The 26,330-nt window shown below is 44.2% G+C and overlaps 1 protein-coding gene across 1 annotated transcript in view; it reads right to left on the bottom strand.

Annotated features, from left to right (window-relative positions):
- LOC124605687 (prolow-density lipoprotein receptor-related protein 1-like) overlaps positions 1-26,330 on the bottom strand; it is a 203,620-nt gene that overhangs the window by 20,858 nt on the left and 156,432 nt on the right. The window contains exon 6 of the mRNA XM_047137546.1: positions 5,555-5,881. Coding sequence (XP_046993502.1) covers positions 5,555-5,881 — 327 coding nt within the window. The remainder of the gene's footprint in view (positions 1-5,554; positions 5,882-26,330) is intronic.

Genomic DNA, 26,330 nt, shown 5'->3' with positions numbered 1-26,330 from the left:
TTGCACCATTAAATCTATTCCATCACGTCGGCACTGAAAGAATCTATGTAGTATTGTGCTCAACTCAAAGTCGACAAAAAAACCATTTAGTGGCTTGTGCGTCTCGGCTACTCACATAGTATCATGTGACTATAATATCAATAGGTCATAGTTTGAATGTGTCAATTTATACAAATACCTAGGTATAACAATTTGCAGGGATATGAAATGGAATGACCACATTGACTCAGTTGTAGGTAAATCAAGTGGCAGACCTCAGTTTATTGGTAGAATACAAAGGAGACTGCATACAAAGCCCTGTGTGATCCATCTTAGAATATTGCTCGATGTGTAGCACCTATACCAAATACAACTGACAAGTGATACTGAATGGATGAAGGGAAGGGCAGCACAAATGGGCACAGGTTTATTGACCCACTGGAGAGTGTCTTAAAGATTCTGAAAGAACAGAACTGGCAGACACCTGAAGATAGACACAAACTATGCCAGGAAAGCCCACTTAGAAAGCTTTCAGACTAACTTAAAAGTGGTGAATCTGGGAGTATGTAACAGTTCCTACGCATGGCTCCCACAGGTATCGTGAAGACAAGATTACACTAATTACAGCACACACAGAAGCACTTTAGGAAATATTCTTCCAGCAATCCCTCTGTAAACGGAATGGGATCATGCCCTTATAACTGGTACAATGGGGTGTACCCTCTGCCATTCAATCCACAGTCATTTATAGATTATATATGTTGAAATAGATACAAAATGCTGTCTCTGTCTGATTCACCATAATTTTCAAAGAGAGAGAGGGGCTGGCCAGTACTTACCTCAGCTCAGTACAGCCGATAGATACACAAAACAGAACAGAAAATTTACATATCCTAACTTTCAGAACTTTGTTCCTTCGTCAGGGAGAAGAGGGGGGGGGGAAAAGGGGAAGCAGCAGGGGAAATGTAAGCAGGGAGGGTAGCAAATATGGAGGCATGGGTGTCAGAGGGAAGCCAAAGATATTGTACTGTAAGTACTGTGTCAGCTTCAAACCAAAGAGGATGCATACAGAAGTAAAGAGGTATATAGTAGAGAGATAAACACATCTATGTAGGATAAAAAGATGCGTGAATGGCTAAAGAGGAGAAGACTGAAGAGTAAATAGGAGTGAGGTTGGTTAACGTAGGTTCAGTCTAGGGGGATGACGGGATGAAAGGACATGTTTGAGTGCAAGTTCGCATCTCCACAGTTCCGAGGGACTGGTGTTGGGTGGGAGAAGCCAAATGGCACGTACGGTGTAGTAGGTTCCTAGGTACCTAGAATTATGCTGGAGGGCATGCTCCGCTACTGGGTATTGGACATCTCCTAGGCGGACAGTTCGTCTGTGCCCATTCATGCGCTCAGCAAGAAGAAACCTCTATATGAGCACAAGTATATATAATTTTACCTTCCAAGTCTTTTTGCCAGATATGCGTATGAGGATCAATATAGCGTTTTTTTCGTAAGTTTAAAGCTAGTCGACTTGCACAGAACTTTTGAATAACTTTGACAAAAGTAGTTGTTGTTGTGGTCTTCAGTCCTGAGACTGGTTTGATGCAGCTCGCCATGCTACTCTATCCTGTGCAAGCTGCTTCATCTCCCAGTACCTACTGCAGCCTACATCCTTCTGAATCTGCTTAGTGTATTCATCTCTTGGTCTCTCTCTATGATTTTTACCCTTCACGCTGCCCTCCAGTACTAAATTGGTGATCCCTTGATGCCTCAGAACATGTCCTACCAACCGATCCCTTCTTCTAGTCAAGTTGTGCCACAAACTCCTCTTCTCCCCAATTCTGTTCAATACCTCCTCATTAGTTATATGATCTACCCATCTTATCTTCAACGTTCTTCTGTAGCACCACATTTCGAAACCTTCTATTGTCTTCTTGTCTAAATTGTTTATCGTCCATGTTTCACTTCCATATATGGCTACACCCCATACAAATACTTTCAGAAACTATTTCCTGACACTTAAATCTATAATCGATGTTAACAAATTTCTCTTCTTCAGAAATGCTTTCCTTGCCACTGCCAGTATACATTTTATATCCTCTCTACTTCGACCATCATCAGTTATTTTGCTCCCCAAATAGTGAAACTCCTTTACTACTTTAAGTGTCTCATTTCCTAACCTAATTCCCTCAGCATCACCCGACTTAATTCGACTACATTCTCTTATCCTTGTTTTGCTTTTGTTGAGGTTCATCTTATACCCTCCTCTCAAAACACTGTCCATTCTGCTCAACTGCTCTTCCAAGTCCTTTGCTGTCTGACAGAATTACAATGTCATCGGCGAACTTCAAAGTTTTTATTTCTTCTCCATGGATTTTAATACCTACTCCAATTTTTTTTTTCTTTTTTTTTTCTTTTCTTTACTGCTTGCTCAATATACAGATTGAATAAAATCGGGGAGAGGCTACAGCCCTGTCTCACTCCCTTCCCAGCCACTGCTTCCCTTTCATGCCCCACGACTCTTCTAACTGCCACCTGGTTTCTGTACAAATTGTAAATAGCCTTTCGTTCCCTGTATTTTACCCCTGCCACCTTCAGAATTTGAAAGAGAGTATTCTAGTCAACATTGTCAAAAGCTTTCTCTAAGTCTACAAATGCTAGGAATGTAGGTTAGCCTTTCCTTAATCTTTCTTCTAAGATTAGTCGTAAGGTCAGTATTGCCTCACGTGTTCCAACATTTCTACGGAATCCAAACTGATCTTCCCCGAGGTCAGCTTCTACCAGTTTTTCCATTCGTCTGTAAAGAATTCGTATTAGTATTTTGCAGCTGTGACTTATTAAACTGATGGTTCGGTAATTTTCACATCTATCAACACTTTCTTTGGGATTGGAATTATTATATTCTTCTTGAAGACTGATGGAATTTCGCCTGTCTACATCTACATCTACATCTACATCTACATCCATACTCCGCAAGACACCTGACGGTGTGTGGCGGAGGGTACCTTGAGTACCTCTATCGGTTCTCCCTTCTATTCAAGTCTCGTATTGTTCGTGGAAAGAAGGATTGTCGGTATGCCTCTGTGTGGGCTCTAATCTCTCTGATTTTATCCTCTTGGTCTCTTCGCGAGATATACGTAGGAGGGAGCAATATACTGCTTGACTCTTCGGTGAAGGTATGTTCTCGAAACTTTGACAAAAGCCCGTACCGAGCTACTGAGCGTCTCTACTGCAGAGTCTTCCACTGGAGTTTATCTATCATCTCCGTAATGCTTTCGCGATTACTAAATGATCCTGTAACGAAGCGCACTGCTCTCCGTTGGATCTTCTCTACATCTTCTATCAACCCTATCTGGTATGGATCCCACACTGCTGAGCAGTATTCAAGCAGTGGGCGAACAAGCGTACTGTAACCTACTTCCTTTGTTTTCGGATTGCATTTCCTTAGGATTCTTCCAATGAATCTCAGTCTGGCATCTGCTTTACCGACGATCAACATTATATGATCATTCCATTTTAAATCACTCCTAATGCGTACTCCCAGATAATTTATGGAATTAACTGCTTCCAGTTGCTGACCTGCTATTTTGTAGCTAAATGATAAAGGATCTATCTTTCTGTGTATTCGCAGCACATCACACTTGTCTACATTGAGATTCAATTGCCATTCCCTGCACCATGCGTCAATTCGCTGCAAATCCTCCTGCATTTCAGTACAATTTTCCATTGTTACAACCTCTCGATACACCACAGCATCATCCGCAAAAAGCCTCAGTGAACTTCCGACGTCATCCACAAGGTCATTTATGTATATTGTGAATAGCAACGGTCCTATGACACTCCCCTGCGGCACACCTGAAATCACTCTTACTTCAGAAGACTTCTCTCCATTGAGAATGACATGCTGCGTCCTGTTATCTAGGAACTCCTCAATCCAATCACACAATTGGTCTGATAGTCCATATGCTCTTACTTTGTTCATTAAACGACTGTGGGGAACTGTATTGAACGCCTTGCGGAAGTCAAGAAACACAGCATCTACCTGCGAACCCGTGTCTATGGCCCTCTGAGTCTCGTGGACGAATAGCGCGAGCTGGGTTTCACATGACCGTCTTTATTGAAACCCATGCTGATTCCTACAGAGTAGATTTCTAGTCTCCAGAAATGTCATTATACTCTAACACAATACGTGTTCCAAAATTCTACAACTGGTCGACGTTACAGATATAGGTCTATAGTTCTGCACATCTGCTCGACGTCCCTTCTTGAAAACGGGGATGACCTGTGCCCTTTTCCAATCCTTTGGAACGCTACGCTCTTCTAGAGACCTACGGTACACCGCTGCAAGAAGGGGGGCAAGTTCCTTCACGTACTCTGTGTAAAATTGAACTGGTATCCCATCAGGTCCAGAGGCCTTTCCTCTTTTGAGCGATTTTAATTGTTTCTCTATCCCTCTGTCGTCTATTTCGATATCTACCATTTTGTCATCTGTGCGACAATCTAGAGAAGGAACTACAGTGCAATCTTCCTCTGTGAAACAACTTTGGAAAAAGACATTTAGTATTTCGGCCTTTAGTCTGTCATCCTCTGTTTCAGTACCATTTTGGTCACAGAGAGTGTGGATATTTTGTTTTGATCCACCTACCGCTTTGACATAAGACCAAAATTTCTTAGGATTTTCTGCCAAGTCAGTACATAGAACTTTACTTTCGAATTCATTGAACGCCTCTCGCATAGCCCTCCTCACACTACATTTCACTTCGCTTAATTTTTGTTTGTCTGCAAGGCTTTGGCTATGTTTATGTTTGCTGTGAAGTTCCCTTTGCTTCCGCAGCAGTTTTCTAACTCGGTTGTTGTACCACGGTGGCTCTTTTCCATCTCTTACAATCTTGCTTGGCACATACGCATCTAACGCATTATGTACGACGGTTTTGAACTTTGTCCACTGATCCTCAACACTATCTGTACCCGAGACAAAACTTTTGTGTTGAGCCAACAGGTACTCCGAAATCTGCTTTTTGTCACTTTTTCTAAACAGAAAAATCTTCCTACCCTTTTTAATATTCCTACTTACGGCTGAAATCATCGATGCTGTAACCGCTTTATGATCGCCAATTCCATGTTCTGCGTTAACTTTTTCAAATAGTTCGGGTCTGTTTGTCACCAGAAGGTCTAATATGTTATCGCCACGAGTCGGTTCTCTGTTTAACTGCTCAAGGTAGTTTTCAGATAAAGCACTTTAAAAAATTTCAATGGATTCTTTGTCCCTGCCACCCGTTCTGAACGTCTGAGTCTCCCAGTCTATATCCGGCAAAGTAAAATCTCCACTCAGAACTATAACATGGTGGAGAAATCTACTCGAAATATTTTCCAAATTATCCTTCAGGTGCTCAGCCACAACAGCTGCTGAGCCAGGGGGCCTATAGAGACATCCAATTACCATGTCTGGCCTGCTTTAACCGTGACCTTCACCCAAATCATTTCACATGTCTGATCATGACAAAAGTATCATTTGCTGTTTTCTCATTTTTTTTTGCCTTAGTCCGGCTCCACAACAGTGCCCTTATCAAACGTGGGGGCTCACCCATGACGACGACCTCGTCGGGCGGCGGGGCCGGCTCCTCGAAGACGCTGGCGGCCATGACGGCGCGGCCCTCGGGCCCCGCCCCCGGGCAGTCGCGCGCCTCCAGGTCTCCGCCGCCGCCGGCCAGCAGGCAGGGCTCGATGTCCTCCAGAGGCGCGCCCGCCGCCGACAGGCACAGCCGGCTGCGGCTCTGCGAGCGCGACGGCGCGCTGGCGGGCGGGCAGTCGCTCCACTCCGACCACGCCGACCACTGCGGCTGCGGCGCCGGCGGCCGCTGCGCCTCCCCGTCCGTCGTCGTCTCCGGGGAGTCCTCCGACTCGCTCTCCGCTGCAAACACGAGCACACCTGGCGTCATTCTCGACCCCAGACACCCATTTAGGATGTACAGTCTCCTAGGATACCAAAGAAAAAAATCTGGAGGAGGATTTAACGTTCAGGGCAAGAAATAAAAATTTTGACACTGACGTTCTGTCGTAATGACAGTCGTCTTCGGTTCATTGGTAGTATTTTGCGAAGGTGTGGTTCATCTGTAAAGGAGACCGCTTATAAAACACTAATACGTTCGAAACTTCCTGGCAGATTAAAACTGTGTGCCCGACCGAGACTCGAACTCGGGACCTTTGCCTTTCGCGGGCAAGTGCTCTACCAATTGAGCTACCGAAGCACGACTCACGCCCGGTACTCACAGCTTTACTTCTGCCAGTACCTCGTCTCCTACCTTCCAAACTTTACAGAAGCTCTCCTGCGAACCTTGCAGAACTAGCACTCCTGAAAGAAAGGATATAGCGGAGACATGGCTTAGCCACAGCCCCCAGCCTGGGGGCTGTGGCTAAGCCATGTCTCCGCTATATCCTTTCTTTCAGGAGTGCTAGTTCTGCAAGGTTCGCAGGAGAGCTTCTGTAAAGTTTGGAAGGTAGGAGACGAGGTACTGGCAGAAGTAAAGCTGTGAGTACCGGGCGTGAGTCGTGCTTCGGTAGCTCAATTGGTAGAGCACTTGCCCGCGAAAGGCAAAGGTCCCGAGTTCGAGTCTCGGTCGGGCACACAGTTTTAATCTGCCAGGAAGTTTCATATCAGCGCACACTCCGCTGCAGAGTGAAAATCTCATTCTGGACTAATACGTTCTATTCTTGAGTACTGCTCGAGCGTTTGGGGTCCCTATCAGGTCGGATTGGGGGAGGACATAGAAGCAATTCACAGGCGGGCTGCTAGATTTGTTACTGGTAGGTTTGATCATCACGCTTGTGTTACGGAAATGCTTCAGGAACTCGGGTGGGAGTCTCTAGAGGAAAGGAGGCATTCTTTTCGTGAATCGCTACTGAGGAAATTTGGAGAACCAGCATTTGAGGCTGACTGCAGTACAATTTTACTGCCGCCAACTTACATTTCGCGGAAAGACCACAAAGATAAGATAAGAGAGATTAGGGCTCGTACAGAGGCACATAGGAAGTCATTGTTCCCTCGTTCTGTTTCGGAGTGGATCAGGGAGAGAAGATGCTAGTTGTGGTACGAGGTACCCTCCACCATGCACAGTATGGTGGATTGCGGAGTATGTATGTACATGTAGATGTAGAGTGGATAGTATTATTACTTAAGAGTCAAGTTTGCCAATATCGCTAGTAATTCTTTTTATTACAGTTGCCGGGTTCGGCAGATTTACACTGTTATCATCGGATTTTGTAACATTATTAGATGTACATGCTTTTTACAGCACTGAAAGTCTCATAGTGAGGTTGCGTCAATTTGTAATATAAAGTGGCAGGGAAGACCAGCATGTCACGAGTAAAATATTATACAATTACAGCAAGGCATGTTTTAAATTGTGTAGTATTTTATTTGACACGCTGGTCTTCCCTGTCACTTTTCATTACAGATTGACGCACATCATTATGTGACTTTCAGTGCTGTAAAAAGCATGTACATCTAATAGCGTTACAAGATCCGATGGTGACAGCGTAGCTTTGTTGAAACCGATAGTAGTAATAAAAAGAATAACTAGTGATCTTGGTAAACATGACTCTTCAAGAATAGTATCACTTTCAGATCGCCCCCAAACGATTGAAGCTATGTCACACATGTATTGAATGGATAGTGTATTGGAAAGAGGTTGTAATACGAACATCAACAGAAGTAAAACTATGATAGTGTAATGTAGTCCAGTTACGAGTAAATCAAGTGATGCTCATGGAATTAGATTAGGAAATGGGAGAAAGTGTAGAAGAGTTTCGCTATCAGTGCATCATAATAACTGATCGTCGAGCTAGAGAGGATATAAAATGCTGACTGGCAATAGCAAGAAACGCCTTTTTGAAAAAGAGGAATTTGTTGACATCTAACATCAATTACAGTGATGGGTCTTTTTCATTTATTTATTTATTTATTTAAGATATTTATCTGGAGTTTAATCTTGTAGCGAAGGGAAAAGTGGGCAATAAGCAGCTCGGGCAAGAAGAGAAGAGACTAGAAACTTTTGAAATGTGGCGCTGCACAGGAATGCTGAAAATTAGATTGGCAGGTTGAGTAACTAATGAGGACGTACTCATCCGAGTGTGGAAAAAAGGAATTTAGGGCACAACTTGTCTGTATGAAGATGTCGGTTGTTAGTATACATCCTGGAGGCGTGATGAATCACGAATTTTGTGCTAGAGGGAAATTTAGAGGGTAAAAACTGTAGAGGGAGACCAATGGAGGTATACAGTAAACAGATTCAAATTGATGTAGCTTGCAACAGTTTTCCGGAGATGCTGAGGCTTGCCCAAGATATAGTAGTGTAGAGAACTGCCCCAAACCAATCTTCTGACTGAAAACGAAGACGACAACAGCAACAACAGTACCGTTGTTTCAAACGGTGGCACGTTTCCTACAAGGGGAAAATTTTTGTGATATCTACTTCACAAATATACAATTTTAGAGCTATTTTAGAACTGGAAGTCAATAACACAGCATTTAACGTTTACTATATAATTCTACAAAATAAATTACTGAAATTCAAGTGTCATTCAAGTACAACACAATTTATAATATGGCTATAGTAAACAAAATGACAGCATTTCATAGAATTATTGACCGAATATAAAAAATGTAAAATGCTGCCGTAATCTACACAATACGCGACAATCTTGCATTAAAGGTTCAACACACAAAGTATTAAAGTTAGAAACTGTTTGACTTGAGGCACTTTAACTCACTGTGCGCAAATTACTCACACTATATTCACCGAGTAATTCAGGATGAGAGCACTTACCGATTCTCAACTGACCTTATCATTCAGACATTTTCGAAACTCTTTCTTGCTCACACCCCCACCAAATAATTATAGGGAAATAATTTATCACTCAGTAAAGAGTCATGCGGTTTTGGTTTGACTTTATCGTTAGTCTTTAGGTGAATGTCCACCGCTCGTGGTCTCATGGTAGCGTTCTCGCTTTCCGAGCACGGAGTCCCACGTTCGATTCCCCGAGGGCTCAGGTATTTTCACCTGCCCCGAGATGACTGAGTGGGTGTTGTGTGTCGTCTTCATCATCGTTTATCCCCTTTACGGTCGGAGGAAGGCAACGGCAAACCACCTCCATTAGGACCTTGCCTAGTACGGCGGCGCGGGTCTCCCGCATCGTTTCCCTAAGTTCTGTCAAGAAGCATTGGGACTTTATTTCCATTTGGGATGCGCATCTTCAACCGTACGGGTTTCACATGCTTAAAGTTAAATAATTAACATAGTAAACTCATTTATAACGTAATCAAAGATTTAAAGCTATTTAATACATGGGAGTTCGATTCTTTAAAGAACCATGATTGAGGTTACTGGTATTGTAACTATAAGCCAAAATACTTGTTAGGCAAATGCAAACTAACAAATGTAACAACCGATCAAATTTCACTTGTATTAACTTCAAATAAATTACTTTCCCAAACAGTCAGCCTTAAAATGAAACTTCCGTACAAATGAAGTTACTCATATCTTCATAAAAAAAAAAAAAAAAAAAACACGGTGGTTGCTTGACCTTGTTATGATATCACGAGTCAATAAGTTGTCTATCGGTCGCTATGGGTCTTAAGACACCTAGTAAATTTCCTGCAATATCTCGAGATAGAATAAAGTCGTCTGAAAACAGTTTTTGCCAGATTCCAGAGCTCAAGAATCTGCATCCCGCGACAGGAAGTAAAACAAATACTTAGATCATGTTTTGAATTAAATGAAATCGAAAGAAATCGGCTTTCCGAGAAATCGAATTCGTATCCAACTGCCAAAAACTCCGTTAACATTTCTTTAAAGAGTCTTAACGATTTTACCAATTGAAGTGACACGTCTGTGCGCCAGCGACAATGGGAACATGGCGCGAGGGAATGCGAGGTTTGACAGGTGAATGCTGACGAAATTCGTCTCAGTTGTTCGCAGAAAAATTCACCCTAACGACCCCATGCAAAATTATTATGTCTACCTCTTTTACTATAATAAAGGCTCACGTACCATACTATTAAACTGAACACAGTTTTCTATTTTTGGCTAAAACCTAGATCGAACGGATGCACCTCACACACTGAAATCCACCGGGAATTCAGGATTCTAATAGGGAAGTTTCCCGCGTTCTAATAATCAGAACACCTGAGCGCCTAGTTTGCAAATTTTCGTGGGCGCGTCAGAACATTATAGCTGCAGCAGCGCACCGCCTCTCGCCCACAGCACGCCGTTTTCTGCTGCCGCTGAATCGAGGTGAAAGGGTAAAGTATTGCTGCGCCGGAGTAGGGTTGTTAAACGACATTCACAGCACCCTGTTCCCATGTGAACTATAGTTTGAGGTACACTTGGTCGTATTTGATACCACTTGAAGAGAGTTGGGCCTCCTGCTCCACCCCCGTCATTCTATTAACTTTGTATATGATTGGCCACTCGACCGCCGTCTTCTAACAGTCACCGGTTTACGGAATGTGTTTACGTCCTGACCAACTGTCCCCAAGCTCTAACGTTAAACAAAAAAATCGATTATTTTAAAGACTGAAATGAAAGCAAGAAATAATTTGAGATTAACCGACAGAATGTCGTTGTGGCACGGTATACGAGGCGTAGAGATGTCCGCATTCCTGCTAACATATTGAAATCCACGGGGCAAGTACCGTAGCACACCACTGCAGGGGCCAAACCAAAAACTGTGCAGCCCACCTCCTCCAGCAACGTGCTGCGGTGTTGTGGTTCGTTGATTCGAATCTGTACCAGGACCATAAACAAGCAAAGCATTGTTCATCTAGCTAATTTTTTTCGAGGTGATAATTAAAACTTTACGACTACCTCTTTTTTTTGTGGTTTTAGGGCGCACAACTTCAACGGTCATTAGCGCCCAGACTACGTTAGGAATGCACCGCGAGGCACAAGTTTAAAACAGCAACGAAAAGGGAAAACACGATAAAAGACCGACAGGCATAGGATTAAAAAAACAGCATAATCAAATGTCCTTAGACAGGTTGGTCAATTTGATAAAACGAACAACGCGAGCAGCTGCTCCTGGGTCATCCGCTAAAATGGCATCGAGAGTACATGGCAGGCCAAGATCAAGACGCAGTGTAGTAAAATCCGGACAGGACGTTAAAATGTGGTGGACCGTCAGCAAGTGCCCACATGGGCAGAACGGCGCCGGCGCAGCCGTCAGCAGATGGCGATGGCTGAACCGGCAGTGTCCAATTCGTAACCGGGCCAAAACTACCTCCTCCCGCCGAGAGGGGCGTGAGGAGGACGTCCAAGCCGCGGGAAGAGGTTTCAAGGCCCGAAGCTTGTTGTCCGTAAGTGCAGCCCAAACGGCATGCCACAGCGATAAAATGCGCCGACAAATGACCCTGCTACAATCTGATGAAGGGACACAACAAGAAGCTGTCCGAAGCTGACTACCTCATGTACAATCACCATCGACGACGACCTATTAATGAATATCATCATCTTCTCCTTCTCCTCCTCCTCCGTCTTCTTATGTTTTTCTATAGCGACGGCATTGTTGTGTGGGTTTTGGCTGCGTTAGTGGCAGATTGCGCCCGACTCTCCTTCCTGACCCCAACACACACTCCTGGGACGGAATTTGTGGACCCCCGTCTGCCTGCGTCTAGAGCAGCGGTCGTCAACCTGCGTCCGAATGAAGTGTTCGTGCGGCCCACGGTTCTCAGAAACATTTTACAAGTAATACTAGCGACCCGTCCCAACTTTGCACGAATAGCCGCATGGCTTGCCCAGCGTAAGCTGAAGTTTCCTTACAAGGCACTCCGTAGAGTAATATATACAGGGTGGCCCATTGATAGTGACCGTGCCAAATATCTCACGAAATAAGCATCAAACGAAAAAACTACAAAGAACGAAACTCGTCTAGCTTGAAGGGGGAAACCAGATGGCGCTTTGGCTGGTCCGCTAGATGGCGCTGACATAGGTCAAACACTTGGATGATGTGGGCATTTTGATCACAATAGCCACATATCAACACGATATCGACCTTTTCCACAATTGGTAAACGGTCCACTTTAACACGGGTAATGTATCACGAAGCAAATACCGTCCGCACTGGCGGAATGTTACGTGATACCACGTACTTATACGATTGTGACTATTACAGCGCCATCAATCACAAACCGAAGAAAGGAGTCCAAGTAAAACATTCATATTTCTTTAAGTACTACACGAACATGTAATAAAAAATGGGGGTCCCTATTTAAAAAAACGCAGTTGATATCCGTTTGACCTATGGCAGCGCCATCTAGCGGGTTAACCATAGCGCCATCTGGTTTCCCCCTTCAAACTAGACAAGTTTCGTTCTTTGTAGTCTTTTCGTTTGACGCTTATTTCGTGAGATATTTGGCCCGGTCACGATCAATGGAGCACCCTGTATATATTATTTTGGTAGTAATAATACTTCCTGCGGCCCAAAGTTCTGGTGTGGTGCAAGTCTTTCAATTGGACTCCACAAGTTCAGTTCGTCGGCTTGAATCTTTTTTGCCCGTTATCCAACGCGAAAAGGGTGAGCCATAGTTTAACGTGGGATCTGGACCATGCTTCGTTTCTTGCTATTCATTCCGCGACCTTCCGGTTTTCAGACACACGCTGGACCACCAGGCCCGACTCGGATTCTGCCCAAGCTTCGCTGCTGTCTTCAGTTGCGGCGGCTGTATACACGAGCCTTTCTCGTGAACAGTTATGTATTCGTAAAAACCGGATCAATATCCCTACAGTTGTTCTTCACTTTAGCCTGTGCATAAATACAGAAGCGAGCAGGGAACTTCAGTTTATATTAGAAAGAAGATTCGTCTAGCAACTAACAACCCAATCTAAAAACATCAACTGACGCTAAGAACTTCTCGTTGACAAACAAAAATACTTACAGACGCAACAGTATTTTAAGATGTTTAATTGATTGGTGAATGTCGCTTACCTCAGAGGCAGAGGAAGAAGTAGTAGAGATGGCAAGAAATAACGTGACTGATAGAAATATCTGTTACTGAGATGTAGCGGTTACTACAATAACCACTCATATGATACTGGCAGTTTACCGAAGACATTACTATGCATTCGCATCATCTGAGCCGACCATCCATAAATGAGCAGAGGAGAGCAGAGCACAGAGACTGACCATCTGTAAGGTATTCTACAGCTCATGGAAATAACTGTCACGCTGTGCGTCACCTGTTTATCCAAGTCTCAATTTCAATAACCATCAGTAGACGAGTAGCAGTTTCTTCTCGCTCGCAGTTCTTTATCTCTGCGAGTTACGACTACTAATACAGGTAAACTGTAAGTTGATAACCGTGTTGTGGACTACAGTTGGTCGAAGTAGACTGACATTTCCATTTGTAGGAGTTAAACAAGTATTTTCATACTTCTATGGGAGCAGACCTCAAACTTGCAACATAGGTTAGAGGTGGCGTAGGGTAGTTTGTGTACAACTACCATTTATCCCTTTTCCTGTTCCAGTCGCGAATGTTTCGCAGTAAGAACGATTGCTGGTAAACCTCCGTATGACCTCGAATAGCTATAAATTTTACCTTCAATCTTTTCGCGATAAATTGTGTATGTGGCAGGAGTCAATATACTGTCTGATTCTACTAAACTGTAATTTAGTAAATGCCTCTGCTGTAATGTCATCAAAATGTTTTAAATCTAGTGAAAAATTTCATACACACGACACTAAAAAACAGAAAATATTTAAATAAAAAGACTTGTTAATGTAATATGTTTTTACTGATAGTCCTGAAAACCCGCGCTTGTGAATCTTCAATAACTATGACAACGCTTGTAAAATTAAAATGAAAAATGTGGGGCACATGCAGCATATTATAGTAAGGAGCGTAGTGAGTAGCTCTCGTTGAGAAAAATCACGCAACACTTGATACCATTTACAATGCTATAAAATAAAAATTATTGTTGCACTTAGGCGAACTATTCATGCATCAGTTATCTATTAAATTTGCCCCACGTTTTTCTTTTTATTTTTACAATTATTGTCATAACCTATTAAAAATTCGCAAGAAATTTTAAGGTCTAGGAGTTATTGTTTTATACTTTTTAGTCAGTTTTAAAAACGTGTTATAAATAATACTAAACTCCGAAGGCTTGGAGAAATGCGATTCGTTATTCTCGACCTAAAAGATTAAGATACTGTCAATAACTGAAGAAATTTTGCAGAACTAGAGCAGTATTTCAATTATCGCATAAAACTGTATTACTATGCCTTCAACTTTCTCAAATGAAATATCTTGCATGGCAGCAAACAAATCTATCATGTTATGTTTACTTTTGCATCGTATTTCATGGCCCTACACTTATTGCAGTAAGTGAGTAACACCAGAAATAAAGCTTGGAATTTTGCCTAAAATATTCAGCTCACACATTAGTTCATACTTGCAAAAGCACTTCTTTAACATTTCAGTTTTAATAGTTACCGAAGACCTTACTATGCATTCGCATTATTTGAGCGTGACCATATTGAATTCGTGGGACTATGGAAATAACCATCAATAAATGAGTAGCGGTTACTTCTCGCTCGCAGTTCTTTATCTCTGCGAGTTAGGGGGTATTATTACAGGTAATAGCGACCGGGTAACCTATATACATGTAACAATAAACACAGATAACTGTTCCAAAATAAGCTGAAATGTAATGGACAGTTAATTAGCTAATGTTATGAGAAGATTCCATCTAAATTCTAACCAGGTCGCATTATCCACAAATTTAATTATAATGATCTTCATTGATGGATTCCACTTGCGTAGTTATTTGCCTGTAGAGAGTGACAGAAAAACGGGAACATTTCCACAATCCAATAAAACTAAAAGTGATAATGGAAAGAAATTGCATTCATAGTAGGCCCAATTGAAACCTTACAACTTTGCCATTTACGAAACATTGATGGAATTAATCATTTTTTAAAAAAATTACTTCCTTTAGATGGCGTCCTTCTGTACGAATACATTCGTGAAATCTGCTGATCAGATTCCTCATTAACCGCTGCAACATCTCAGCTGGGATGCTCTGAATTGCATCCCAAATTCTCTGTTTTAACTCATCTGGAGTTCTTGGTCGAGTAGTGTAGCCTTTGCTCTCGAGGTAGCCCCACAAGAAAAAAAAATCAGAAACTGAAAAATCCGGCAATCCAGGGGGCCAGGGAATGTTACCGAATCGTGAGATTCCACAGTTGACGAACAATTCTCGCACATATACCATTGATTGCCGTGCAGTGTCTGATGTCGCTCCGTTCTGTTGAAACCAGGCTTCTTGAACGTTTGGAAACTTGTTCATTGCAGGTCTAACGAAAGTTCGTAACATCTCCACGTAACGATCGGCATTGACAGTTACGACGTTTCCCTGTTCATTTGCGCAAAAATACGGTCCGATAATTCCATGTGATGAAGCACCACACCATGCTGTCACTTTACTTGCTTGTAAAAGGGCGCTCATGAACGTCATTAGGATTTGTGTTTGCCCAGTAACGGTAGTCATGTCTATTCACATAGCCTGTGAGACGAAAATTTGCCTCATCTGACATCAAAAATTTGTTTAGAAATTCATAGTCATTGTTAATTATTGTTATCATTTGTTGACAGCATCCTAAATCGTAACCGGTAATCGTTGTCCTTCAATTGTTGCACCAATAGTAATTTGTAAGGATGAAATTTTAACTCAAGATGAAGAATTCTGCGAACACACTCCCTGGACGTTCCAACCACTGCAGCTTGCTTAGGAACTGAACGCCTTGGGCTCCATAAGACAGACGCGCATACAACATCGATGTTCGCTGGAGAACGCACACTTCTTGGTCGTCCTGTTGGTTTCTTCTTTATGGCAAATGCAGTCTCTTCGAAGTTATTAATCCAACATTTTATCGCGTTTCGACGCAACTACATCATGACGTTCTAAATTATGAAAACGTCGAAATTCCCTCTGCACCGGTACCAAGCTATAATGTTTTTATAAAACACTTTTATGGCTAACGCACGCTGTTAACCGTTCCACTAATCCATGATTACTGAAATAGCGGACTGTTTACGCGCTGTCACGAACCCGCAGTGCTGCCACCTGCCTATGGCTGCCACTACTCATTTCAAACATTCCCGTTACTCTGTGTCACCCTGTACCTCCTCTGGGCGAATTCGTTAGAAGAAGTAACTGTTATAAGTAACTATTAAAGCAGATGGTATAAAAAGAAAACACGACAGCAGATACTCCGAAATAACCGTTTGGCCCATCTCTATGAAGTAGCGTGGTCACTGCGAGGTTAGAGGATTTGAGTAGGGGAAGTTTGTTTTCCAGTGCTGAGAACCTAAAGGTATGCGCGACCGATCAGCTGCCGCGCTATAAATTTTGACACTGGAGTTACACGGATTCGTGAATGCCCATTGTAGAGACGGTTAGCTTCAAGTGCGGCACTTATTTCTAGCAAGGAACATTTAATAAGGCTATTCTAATACGACGCAGTGAGTGGAAGAAAACAGACATGAAATGTCATTTGCACACGTAGTAAAGCCAACAACGTTTGACCACACAACAGTTTGGTCGCCGAATGTGGCAGGAGTATGAAACAGGCAACAATCGACACGCAGTGTTATACCTTTAACATTGTCGGTACTTGCCCAGTGGCCTGTTTATCGCGCCTTTACTGCAGCTAACCTATGAGGGGCTCATAACATTCTAATTTATGAAGCTCACCAACAAATAACAAGATCGGCTTGTTTGGTTTGGTTTGTTTTGGGGCGCAAAAGCAACTAGGGTCATACGCGCCCATGTCAGATCCGTATAACACGAATATAAAAAAAAAGTTAAAAACGACTACACGTTAAGCCCAATCGATGGAAGTAAAGACAGCTAAAAACAGGGACTTTGAGAAAGGTCCATAAAATACGTAACAGAGAAACGGAGGTCCTGAACTAAAGATTGAATGTCCTTCGCCATAATGCTACGACGGATAAAAAATAAAACGCGGTCGACAGCCTGTGAGTCGTTCGCTGAAAGGGCCAATAACTCAGACGGCAAACACGAACGACAACGTAAGTGGTTAAAAAGGGCATTCCGTCAAGAAATTGCGAAGCGTCAGTGGTTGAGAGCAACGAGCACAAAATGATGGGGGAGCACGACTTAACAAAAGGCGATGGCTAAAAAGAAAGTGCCCAATCTGAAACCTAGCCAAAACGATTTCCTCACAGCGAGAGGACCGAGAAGACGTCGTCCAAGCCGCTAGGAGAGGCTTAATCCCACGGAGCTTGTTCCTGTGAAGGGAGGGCAAGTGATGCCGCCAAAGCGACACCACCTCCTGACAGACGGCAACGCACAGAACATAAGAGGGGATGTAAGAATCAGCGAGCGAGGGACGAGGAACGCAGCGTTAGTAGCAGCGTCAGGCCGACGTGACCAGTGACCCACATAAACACCACAGTGGCTCCATCAAGAGTGAGCAAGGGACAAAGGAACGGACAGTGTGCAGCACACAAGAGGCTCTGAAGGGCATTGACAGGGTCGGAGCAGATGACTCAATAAAAGCCTGTGTCGCCGGATGCACTGCATGGCCTGATACAGGGCGAAGAGCTCTGTTGTAAATACTGAGCAGTATTCCGGAAGACGACAGCAAAAATCGTCGGTGCCAATGACGGAAGCTCACTCGACATCGCGGTCAGTCAGAGTTATCAGTCTGCACAAAGGTACTATCGCGAAGGTCGTGAAACTTGCGGTGATGAAGCGAGGCTGGAGTAGTATCCTTAGGAAGAGAATGAAGGCGAACATGGGCCGCCGCACGAAGCCAAGGTGATGAGGGATTCACACCCATAGGGAAAGCGGCAGGTAGCGTGAAGTTAAGCTGCTGGAACAAAGGTGCGACCTACGTCATCCTCAATCGTAGAACCTCGGCGAAGGAAGAGTGGCCGCCTGATGTCACATTTCGTTGCAACGAAAAAGGATGGAGGACGAATGAGTTGGTTATAGATTGGCTCCGTACAGTCTCTAGCAGGTGCTCTTCCAAAGAGTCGTGGGGTGTTGAAAGGGACAAATCCTGAAATGAAACACAGAACTTGTCTAATTTAAGATCCAATAAGCCATTTAGACAACTGAAGCAGCTACACAACAATCTGTTACTACAAAGTGGTCAAGCCCCGACCCCTACTGGGAAGTTCATGAAGCCTTCAGTATCTCTAATTGCAGAATGGATCCAGACTGATTGCACATGCATATCCAGTCCATCCGTATTGTGAGCAGCTTTAAGACTTGCTGTGTAACAAATGCAATAGATGGAAGTGAGGACGATCTGCTATACGTAAAAATGCAATCTGTATCTGGCGAAGCGAGGTCTTTAACTGATTTTATTTTCTGTGTTCCCCCACTTCTATTGTCCCCTTCAGTTAACTGTAATAAGGTAATCATTTGTAAGTTTTCGAAATGCACCTAGTATTTGTCTACACGTTTATATCTTGATGAACGGGGGGCGGGGGGGGGGGGGGGGGGGGGGGAATCGTCTTGCATTCGAAGTGTCGTCGTGGATTCAGAGGTGGTGTAATCCTTCTAAGCTCCCCGACACGAGGAAACACTGTTCAACTCAATTTTTACACTTTTTTAGGAAATCCTTTACAAGCAATTGACATAGTTCAGTCGAAACAAGAGGTCAAAACTCCTCGGTTTTGATAACTAAGACGGAGTTTTAATTATGGTGCTATTACTTAATTAAAAATCGATGAAGATACACTGACAACTTTTGTAATACTTTGCCCAGGCAAAATCTAATTTCAGTTTCGTAATCCTTCGATCAAACAAAGGCAACACTTCTATCTTCCAATAAACTTTGGGAAAACTGGTTTCAGAAGACTGCAACTCATTTTATCGCTGCGAGCTAGTGTAGTGAGTTCCGATCTACGGTTAGCATATAAATCGCAAACACAAGTTTGCCGCCAAGGAACAGGTTTGTTTGTTTATGGCACATCTCACCCCTTGGCGAGCCAATACATTATCAACACCTGCTTAATAGCATGTTGGTCCACACTTGGAACGCAATGCAGTAGCGCTTCTTCGTGGCAAGGATGTGGCAGGTCCTTTGTATGATTCCGGAGTATGTGGCACCAGATGCCTACGCACAGGTCACGCAGTTCCCGACGCCACAGACCGCTGGTTCTTAGGCCATGAGCTTGCGCCAGATGACGTTCCAGATGCATTCTTCAGGTTCCGATGAGGCGAACTTGGTAGCAAGGATGTCAACGTGACTTGGCTATAACGCTTATCAAACCTCTGTAGCACGGAGCATCTGTTGCTAGATGCCATCTCCGTCAGGGAGACATCATGCATGAAGCGATGCAGGCGGCCCGCAGCACTGGTCACTCAGTCCTCAGCTGTCATATTGCCTTCGTAATGGACTACAGGCCGTATAGAATCCCAGGCAGATGTCCCCATACCATACTACTGCCTTCACCGGCGAACATCCTTGGCGTGGAACATATTTTGAGCAGCTGTTCGCCCTGGATGACGGCGTAACCCAACACAATCATCGACTTGGGGTAGCAAGAAACGTGATTCGTCCAATCAGGTGACTTATTTCCATTGGTCTACGGCCCAGTCTCGATAATCCCCTGCCCTCTGTGATAACTGAAGATGTCTTTGCACCAACACGGTACCACGTACGGGTCGTCTGCTGTGGGGCCGCGTGTTCAACGATGTGCGCTGAACGCACCAGCACCCCATTCTGTCGTCACATCTGCCACAGATGGCCACCTATGCTGCTTTACAGAACGCTTCTTCTTCTGCTGCTGCTGCATAATCTTTCCTGAAGTACAGAAGCCTTGGAAAGTACTTCTGGCTATGCTTACCACCTTCTTTATTCTGTTTATTGTGCGACTGGAACAACTAGCAGTTCCTGCAACCTATTTGCCTCTCCCAATATAAAATTAAAGGTACGAGGGTTGGTACTTTAATAGTGGCAACTATTTATTCACAGCTCGTACAAAATAGTTTCAAGTAGTCACCAGCATTGTGTGTAACCCGTTGCCAGCGATGTGGAAGTCGTAGGATACACTTAGCAGTGCCAGTTGTGTTGACAGTTCGAGCGGCGCCGTCTATTGCTCGACAAATTTGTAGCAGTTCTGAAGTAAATGCCGTGAAGTGTTTCCTCCAGTTTAGAAAATGGTTCAAATGACTCTGACCACTATGGGACTCAACATTTGAGGTCATCAGTCCCCTAGAACTTAGAACAACTTAAACCAAACTAACCTAAGGACATCACACACATCCACGCCCGAGGCGGGATTCGAACCTGCGACCGTAGCGGTCGCGCGGTTCCAGACTGAAGCGCCTAGAACCGCTCGGCCACATCGACCGGCCCTTCATTATAGAAATCTGAGTTGAACTTACGAGGGCTCAAGTCAGGGGAGTGCAGTAGGTGATATAGCACTTAGCAGCCCTATCAGTCAAACATATCAGCAACAGCTTGCACTGTACGTGCTTGAGCACTGTCCTGCAAAATGATGGTCAGGTCCTGCAGAATGTGTCATCACTTCTGTCTCTGAGATGGTCGTATGTTATGTTCCAAATATGAACAGCGTAGAGACAGAATTGATGACACTTTCTGCAGAACCTGACCATTTTGCAGGACAATGCTCAAGCCCGTACAGTGCAAGCTGTTACTGATTTGGTTCACTGATGGGGCTGCTAAGTGCCATACCACCTAATGTACTCCCCTGACTTAAGCCCTCGTGATTTCAACTCCATTTCTAAACTGCATTCGCTTCACAACTGCTACAAATTCGTCGGGCAAGACCGCACCACTCGAACTGTTAACACAACTGGCGCTGCTAAGGGTATCCTACGACATCCACAACGCTGGCAACGTGTTATATACAATGCTGGTGACTTCTTCGAAGGTCAGTAAAACTTTGAAACGCGTATCTATTTTGTGCCACTATGAAAGTTCCAACCCTCGTATTTTCACATAATCACAGTTGCCTCATTATGAACGACGTTCCCTTCAGCTATGGTGATGAAGCCTGCGGTGCATGCTTTGTAGTATAGAGATAGCAAGAACTCGAAGTGCGCAGTTTGGCATGTAACAGTCAGAGGACGTGGCCACCCCTTCGGAACAATGGATTCACCCAACGCACACAACGAAAATGAGCTTCTGTGCAGGTGGCACGTTTTTCTGTGCGAGTTGTACGCAGGCTTCTCAGAGTTGTCTAAGGTAGCGTGGCGCAGAATCAAGCCCAGACAACCGAACCAGATGGGCAGACTTTGTTGGTTGTAAAATGAAAGGGATCGATTTAGGACGAATACACATGTATTTCCAGCCCATTCTCTTGCCCAACTGTGCCATGCCTGTGAACTCACTTTTCGCGTTACCCAACGCACTTTTGGAGATGTTCTTTACTTGTCTGGCCAGCATTATTGTCTGGTCTCATAGCTTGCCTGACCTACGATGGGCACTTACCCGATTCTGTCTGCAATATTTTGGCAATATCACTCGGCCAACTGCGACGATATCCGGAATTTGCCTGGGTCCAGTTTCCTATACGACTTCCTACATTTCTATCTTAGTTCTTCAGTCAGCTACTCGGTAGCTGTGAAACATGGCACCGACCATTTCAGATAAACATGAAGAAACTACTATGGCGCTGGACCTCCACATCACTTTTCATTAGATGAGACGTACTTTCGAAGCATGCTACCTAAGGAAATTCCCCTCTCTATTCTACAAATTTAGCAGTTTGATCTAGTCTTACTGGTAGGGTTGTGACTAGCCGATTTACTAAGTAAGTTTGGAGATACACAAGCAAGTAACCATGTAATCACTGGAAGAAAAAGGAACATTATTCTGAAATATTGTTCATTGGTTCAGAATCAGTAATAGACGTCACGGCATTCTGCTTCTGCTGTCGTCCTAAAGTTTTCAGCTATGGCAATAAGAGTAAAGCAATTAGGAAAGTTGAGAATATAACTGAAAAGGAGGTGATCAATGAAGGTATGTAACACCTCGTTCCGTTCACTGTACAGTTTCTCATGCAGTCTGTCAGCAGCAACATAAGGTAAGAGGAACACAGCCAGAGAGATCAATGTAAATAACGACACGTTCGTGACGTTGAATACTAAGTATCGTCGCCGACGGAAATGGCAGCGAGCGAGGCCTGGCGCCGGCGACTCAATTAACAGTGCGTTATTCGCGGCTGGCTGACAGCGGCGGCCCCTGCGCAGTCGAAAGTTTGATCGATAGCGACTGGCGCGGTGTATTGTTACCGCGGCTGGCGCCGTGCTGGTCCGTATTTACGGCCGTCCCGCTACCAAATGAATTCAACACGCGCCGCTGCCGCTGCCACAGCACCACGTGGCCTCTCCGGCCTTGTCTGCTGGTTAGAGGCGACAGCGGCTGCATTGATACTGGATGGATAGGTTTTCCGGGGCTGGACGTTCTTAAAGGTCACTTTAGCACACCGCACCGTGAAACACACTGAGGTGGCAAATATCATGGGATAGACAAATGTAACGTATTGCGAATGCATAGAAAGAAGGATCCTTTATTGTATGATTATATGATAGCGGAACAAACACTGATAGCAGTTACTTCTGTAAAATAACTGGGAGTATGCGTGCGGAACGATTTGAAGTGGAATGATCATATAAAATTAATTGTTGGTAAGGCGGGTGCCAGGTTGAGATTCGTTGGGAGAGTCCTTAGAAAATATAGTCCACAACAAAGGAGGTGGCTTACGAATCACTCGTTCGACCTATACTTGAGTATTGCTCATCAGTGTGGGATCCGTACCAGGTCGGGTTGACGGAGGAGATAGAGAAGATCCAAAGAAGAGCGGCGCGTTTGGTCACAGGGTTATTTGGTAAGCGTGATAGCGTTACGGAGATGTTTAGCAAACTCAAGTGGCAGACTCTACAAGAGAGGCGCTCTGCATTGCGGTGTAGCTTGCTGCCCAGGTTTCGAGAGGGTGCGTTTCTGGATGAGGTATCGAATATATTGCTTCCCCCTACTTATACTTCCCGAGGAGGTCACGAATGTAAAATTAGAGAGATTCGAGCGCGCACGGAGGCTTTCCGGCAGTCGTTCTTCCCGCGAACCATACGCGACTGGAACCGGAAAGGGAGGTAATGACAGTGGCACGTAAAGTGCCCTCCGCCACACACCGTTGGGTGGCTTGCGGAGTATAAATGTAGATGTAGATACGCACTTACACTTGAACGCGGAATGGTCGTTGCAGCTAGACGCTTGGATCATTCCAGTTCGGAAATCGTTAGGGAATTCAATAGCCGGCCGTTGTGACCGAGCGGTTCTAGGCGCTTCAGTCTGGAACCGCGCGAACGCCACGGTCGCAGGTTCGAATCCTGCCTCGGTCATGGACGTGTGTGATGTCCTTTGGTTAGTTAGGTTTAAGTAGTTGTAAGTTCTAGGGGACTGATGACCTGAGATGCTGAGTCCCATAGTGCTCAGAGCCATTTGAACCATTTGGAATTCAATATTCAGATCCACAGCGTCAAGAGTGTGCAGGCATTACCTCTCACCACGGACAATGCAGTGACCGAGAGCAGCGCCGTTGCGTGGAGTTGTCAGTGATAACAGACAATCGACATTGCGTGAAATAACCGCAGAAAACAAGGGGAGGGGGGCGCATGAAGAACATATCCGTTAGGGCAGTGCGGCTAATGGGCTATGGCAGCAAACGACCGATGCCTTTGCTAGCAGCACGACATTGCTTGCAGCGCCTCTCCTGGGCTCGTGACCATATAGGATGGACTCAACATTGCCGTAAAACCGTGGGCTGGTTAGATGTGTCCGATTTCAGTTGGTAAGAGCTGATAGTAGGGTTGAGTATTGCGCAGACCCCACGCAGCCATGGATCCAATGTGTCAACAAGGCACTGTGCAAGGTGGTGTGGGCTGTGTTTCACATAGAAGCGACTGGCCCAACTGAACCGATCTTCGACTGGAGTAGACCATTTGCAGCTATTCATGGACCTCATGTTCCCAAATAACTCTACAATATTTATGGATGACAATGCGCCATACCACCGAGCCGCAATTGTTTGCGATTTGTTTGAAGAAGTCTCGACAATTCGAGCGAATGATTTGGTCACCCAGATCGCCCGATATGAATGCTATCGAACATTTATGGGAGTTAAGAGGTGAGCTCGTGCAAAAAACCTTCACAAGCAACAGTTCCGCAATTACGGACGGTTGTATAGGAAGCATGGCTCAGTATCTCTGCAGAAGACTTCTAACGACTTGTTGAGTTCATGTCACATACAGTTTCTGCACAACGACGGGCAAAATGTGGCCTGACACAATATTAATAGGTGTCCCATGATTTGTCATTCAGTATATAACAACAGAAAAAATGGTTACCTGCCATAGATTACATATATATACTAAGATGGTATCTGTTCTTTCGGACATGTCCGAAAGAACAGATACCAGCGGTGACCATGCAGCTCGTTAGAATTAAATTACAATGAAATGAACACCCTTAGCTGCTCACAGGCGTTGACATACTCTTACGGGAGTCGGCAACGCGCTGCGAGTAATAAGTATAATGGGCGGGGGCACTACGAATGTAGTGCTGGACATTACGTTGAGAATGTGGGTTTCGCGGGAGGCGTGCCATATCCTTTGTGTCCTCGGTGGCTCAGATGGATAGAGCGTCTGCCATGTAAGAAGGAGACCCCGGGTTCGAGTCCCGGTCGGGGCACACATTTTCATCTGTCCCCGTTGACGTATGTCAACGCCTGTGAGCAGCTAAGGGTGTTCATTTCATTGTAATGCCATAGACTACGTTGCCTGGCAAAAAGGAAGAACCCAGAAGGTGTTCTCCATAGAATACAACTGCCATGGTTATCCCAAGTCACTTCACTTCAGCATTGATCACGCACGAGTGTGGCGGGAAGCAACCGAATCTATCTCCGTTACCTTTCACAACTGCCTAACTCCAGCAACAGATAAAATAACTTGGGGAAACTTTATCCCAGATTGTCATCCGTCCGACCGTGATCGTCTGCATACCAGAACAAGAGGGCAAGATGCTCATTTTTCGGCCTACCACAGGTGACTTTCATATCAGCGAAATTTATTTGTAATTTGTTGGTACATTTTGCGCAAAAATAAATCAGGTGTCGACTTCACTGGCGAAATAGTTTAGTTTCCTCAGCTTTTTCCATCACTCTTCTTGTGCGTCTTTCGTTCAGACGAATAAATTGAAGTTCCGTTCAGTTACGAAATTCGCTGTTTTTAGCGATTTATCGCCAATGGAAATTTGTCCAAATCTTGTGAATGTATGTAAGAAGTTTGCGCCGTTAATCAACCAAGATAAAAAAAAGTTCAAATGGCTCTGAGCACTATCTGTGGTCAAAAACTTTGTGCGTATGGGTGATGAATTTATCGACCAAAAGAAAACGCGAAAACGAATATTTAGACTGATTTAAGACGACTCCAATTTCTTTGGTGTAGCTGTTTGTTACTGCTTATGGGATATGCGTGTGTCCCACCAGTGGTGGCTAGTGTAAAATTGAAACAATGTGCTACAATGTAGTTATCTATAGCCTTTTGACTTACAAGGGTAGTAATTATAACTACATTGAATATATTAATATTAAATATATAAACTAAACTGTTTAAATATATTTACTTATTTAGTTAATAGTTTAACACTGTGAGGAATAAAGTAAAACGAAAGAAAGAAAATGTAGGCATCACCAGGAATGGCCGTTCTGTGCATTTGACCTCAGTCATAGTGCCACTACGACAGTAGTTCCTCAAAAACCCCTAGTACTATATACTTGTACAATACGTTACACGCAATACCTAAAAAAAATACTGATCTGGTGCTGTGAGCAACGTAACTCTCGTAGTTAAGGTTCCTGTAAGTGTTTTTAGGAGCTCTACTCGTAGTGCCGGAAGGGATGACGTCACATCAGAGCATGCGCAGTAGAAAACAGGCAGCGTGGCAGACCACCACTTCAGCACTCGACACTGGTTTCTAGTTATCGCAGAGAGAGCGCTATAAAACGTGTTTCCGTCCTTTTTGTTTGCACACCAACACGCATTCGAAGAGAAATGGCGTAATTTTAGTGCGATTTCCGGGTCTCATTCGAAGCAACATGGTATAATTTTAGCTCGCTGTTTACAATGTGCTGTAGTACATTAGCACATGATAGTAAGCCGCCACTTTGGTAAACGTTGGTAAAGTTGAGGATAATTTCTAAAAGGAAAACCAGATACGATAACTTGAACCGCACGAAGAGAGCTCATGCAGCAAAAAGGATCTAGTTGGGAAGAGCTGGATAATGTCTACATCTACATCCA

The sequence above is a fragment of the Schistocerca americana genome, chromosome 1 (genome assembly GCF_021461395.2).
Source record: "Schistocerca americana isolate TAMUIC-IGC-003095 chromosome 1, iqSchAmer2.1, whole genome shotgun sequence".
Classification (NCBI taxonomy): domain Eukaryota; kingdom Metazoa; phylum Arthropoda; class Insecta; order Orthoptera; family Acrididae; genus Schistocerca; species Schistocerca americana.
This window is presented reverse-complemented; position numbering and strand designations above follow the sequence as displayed.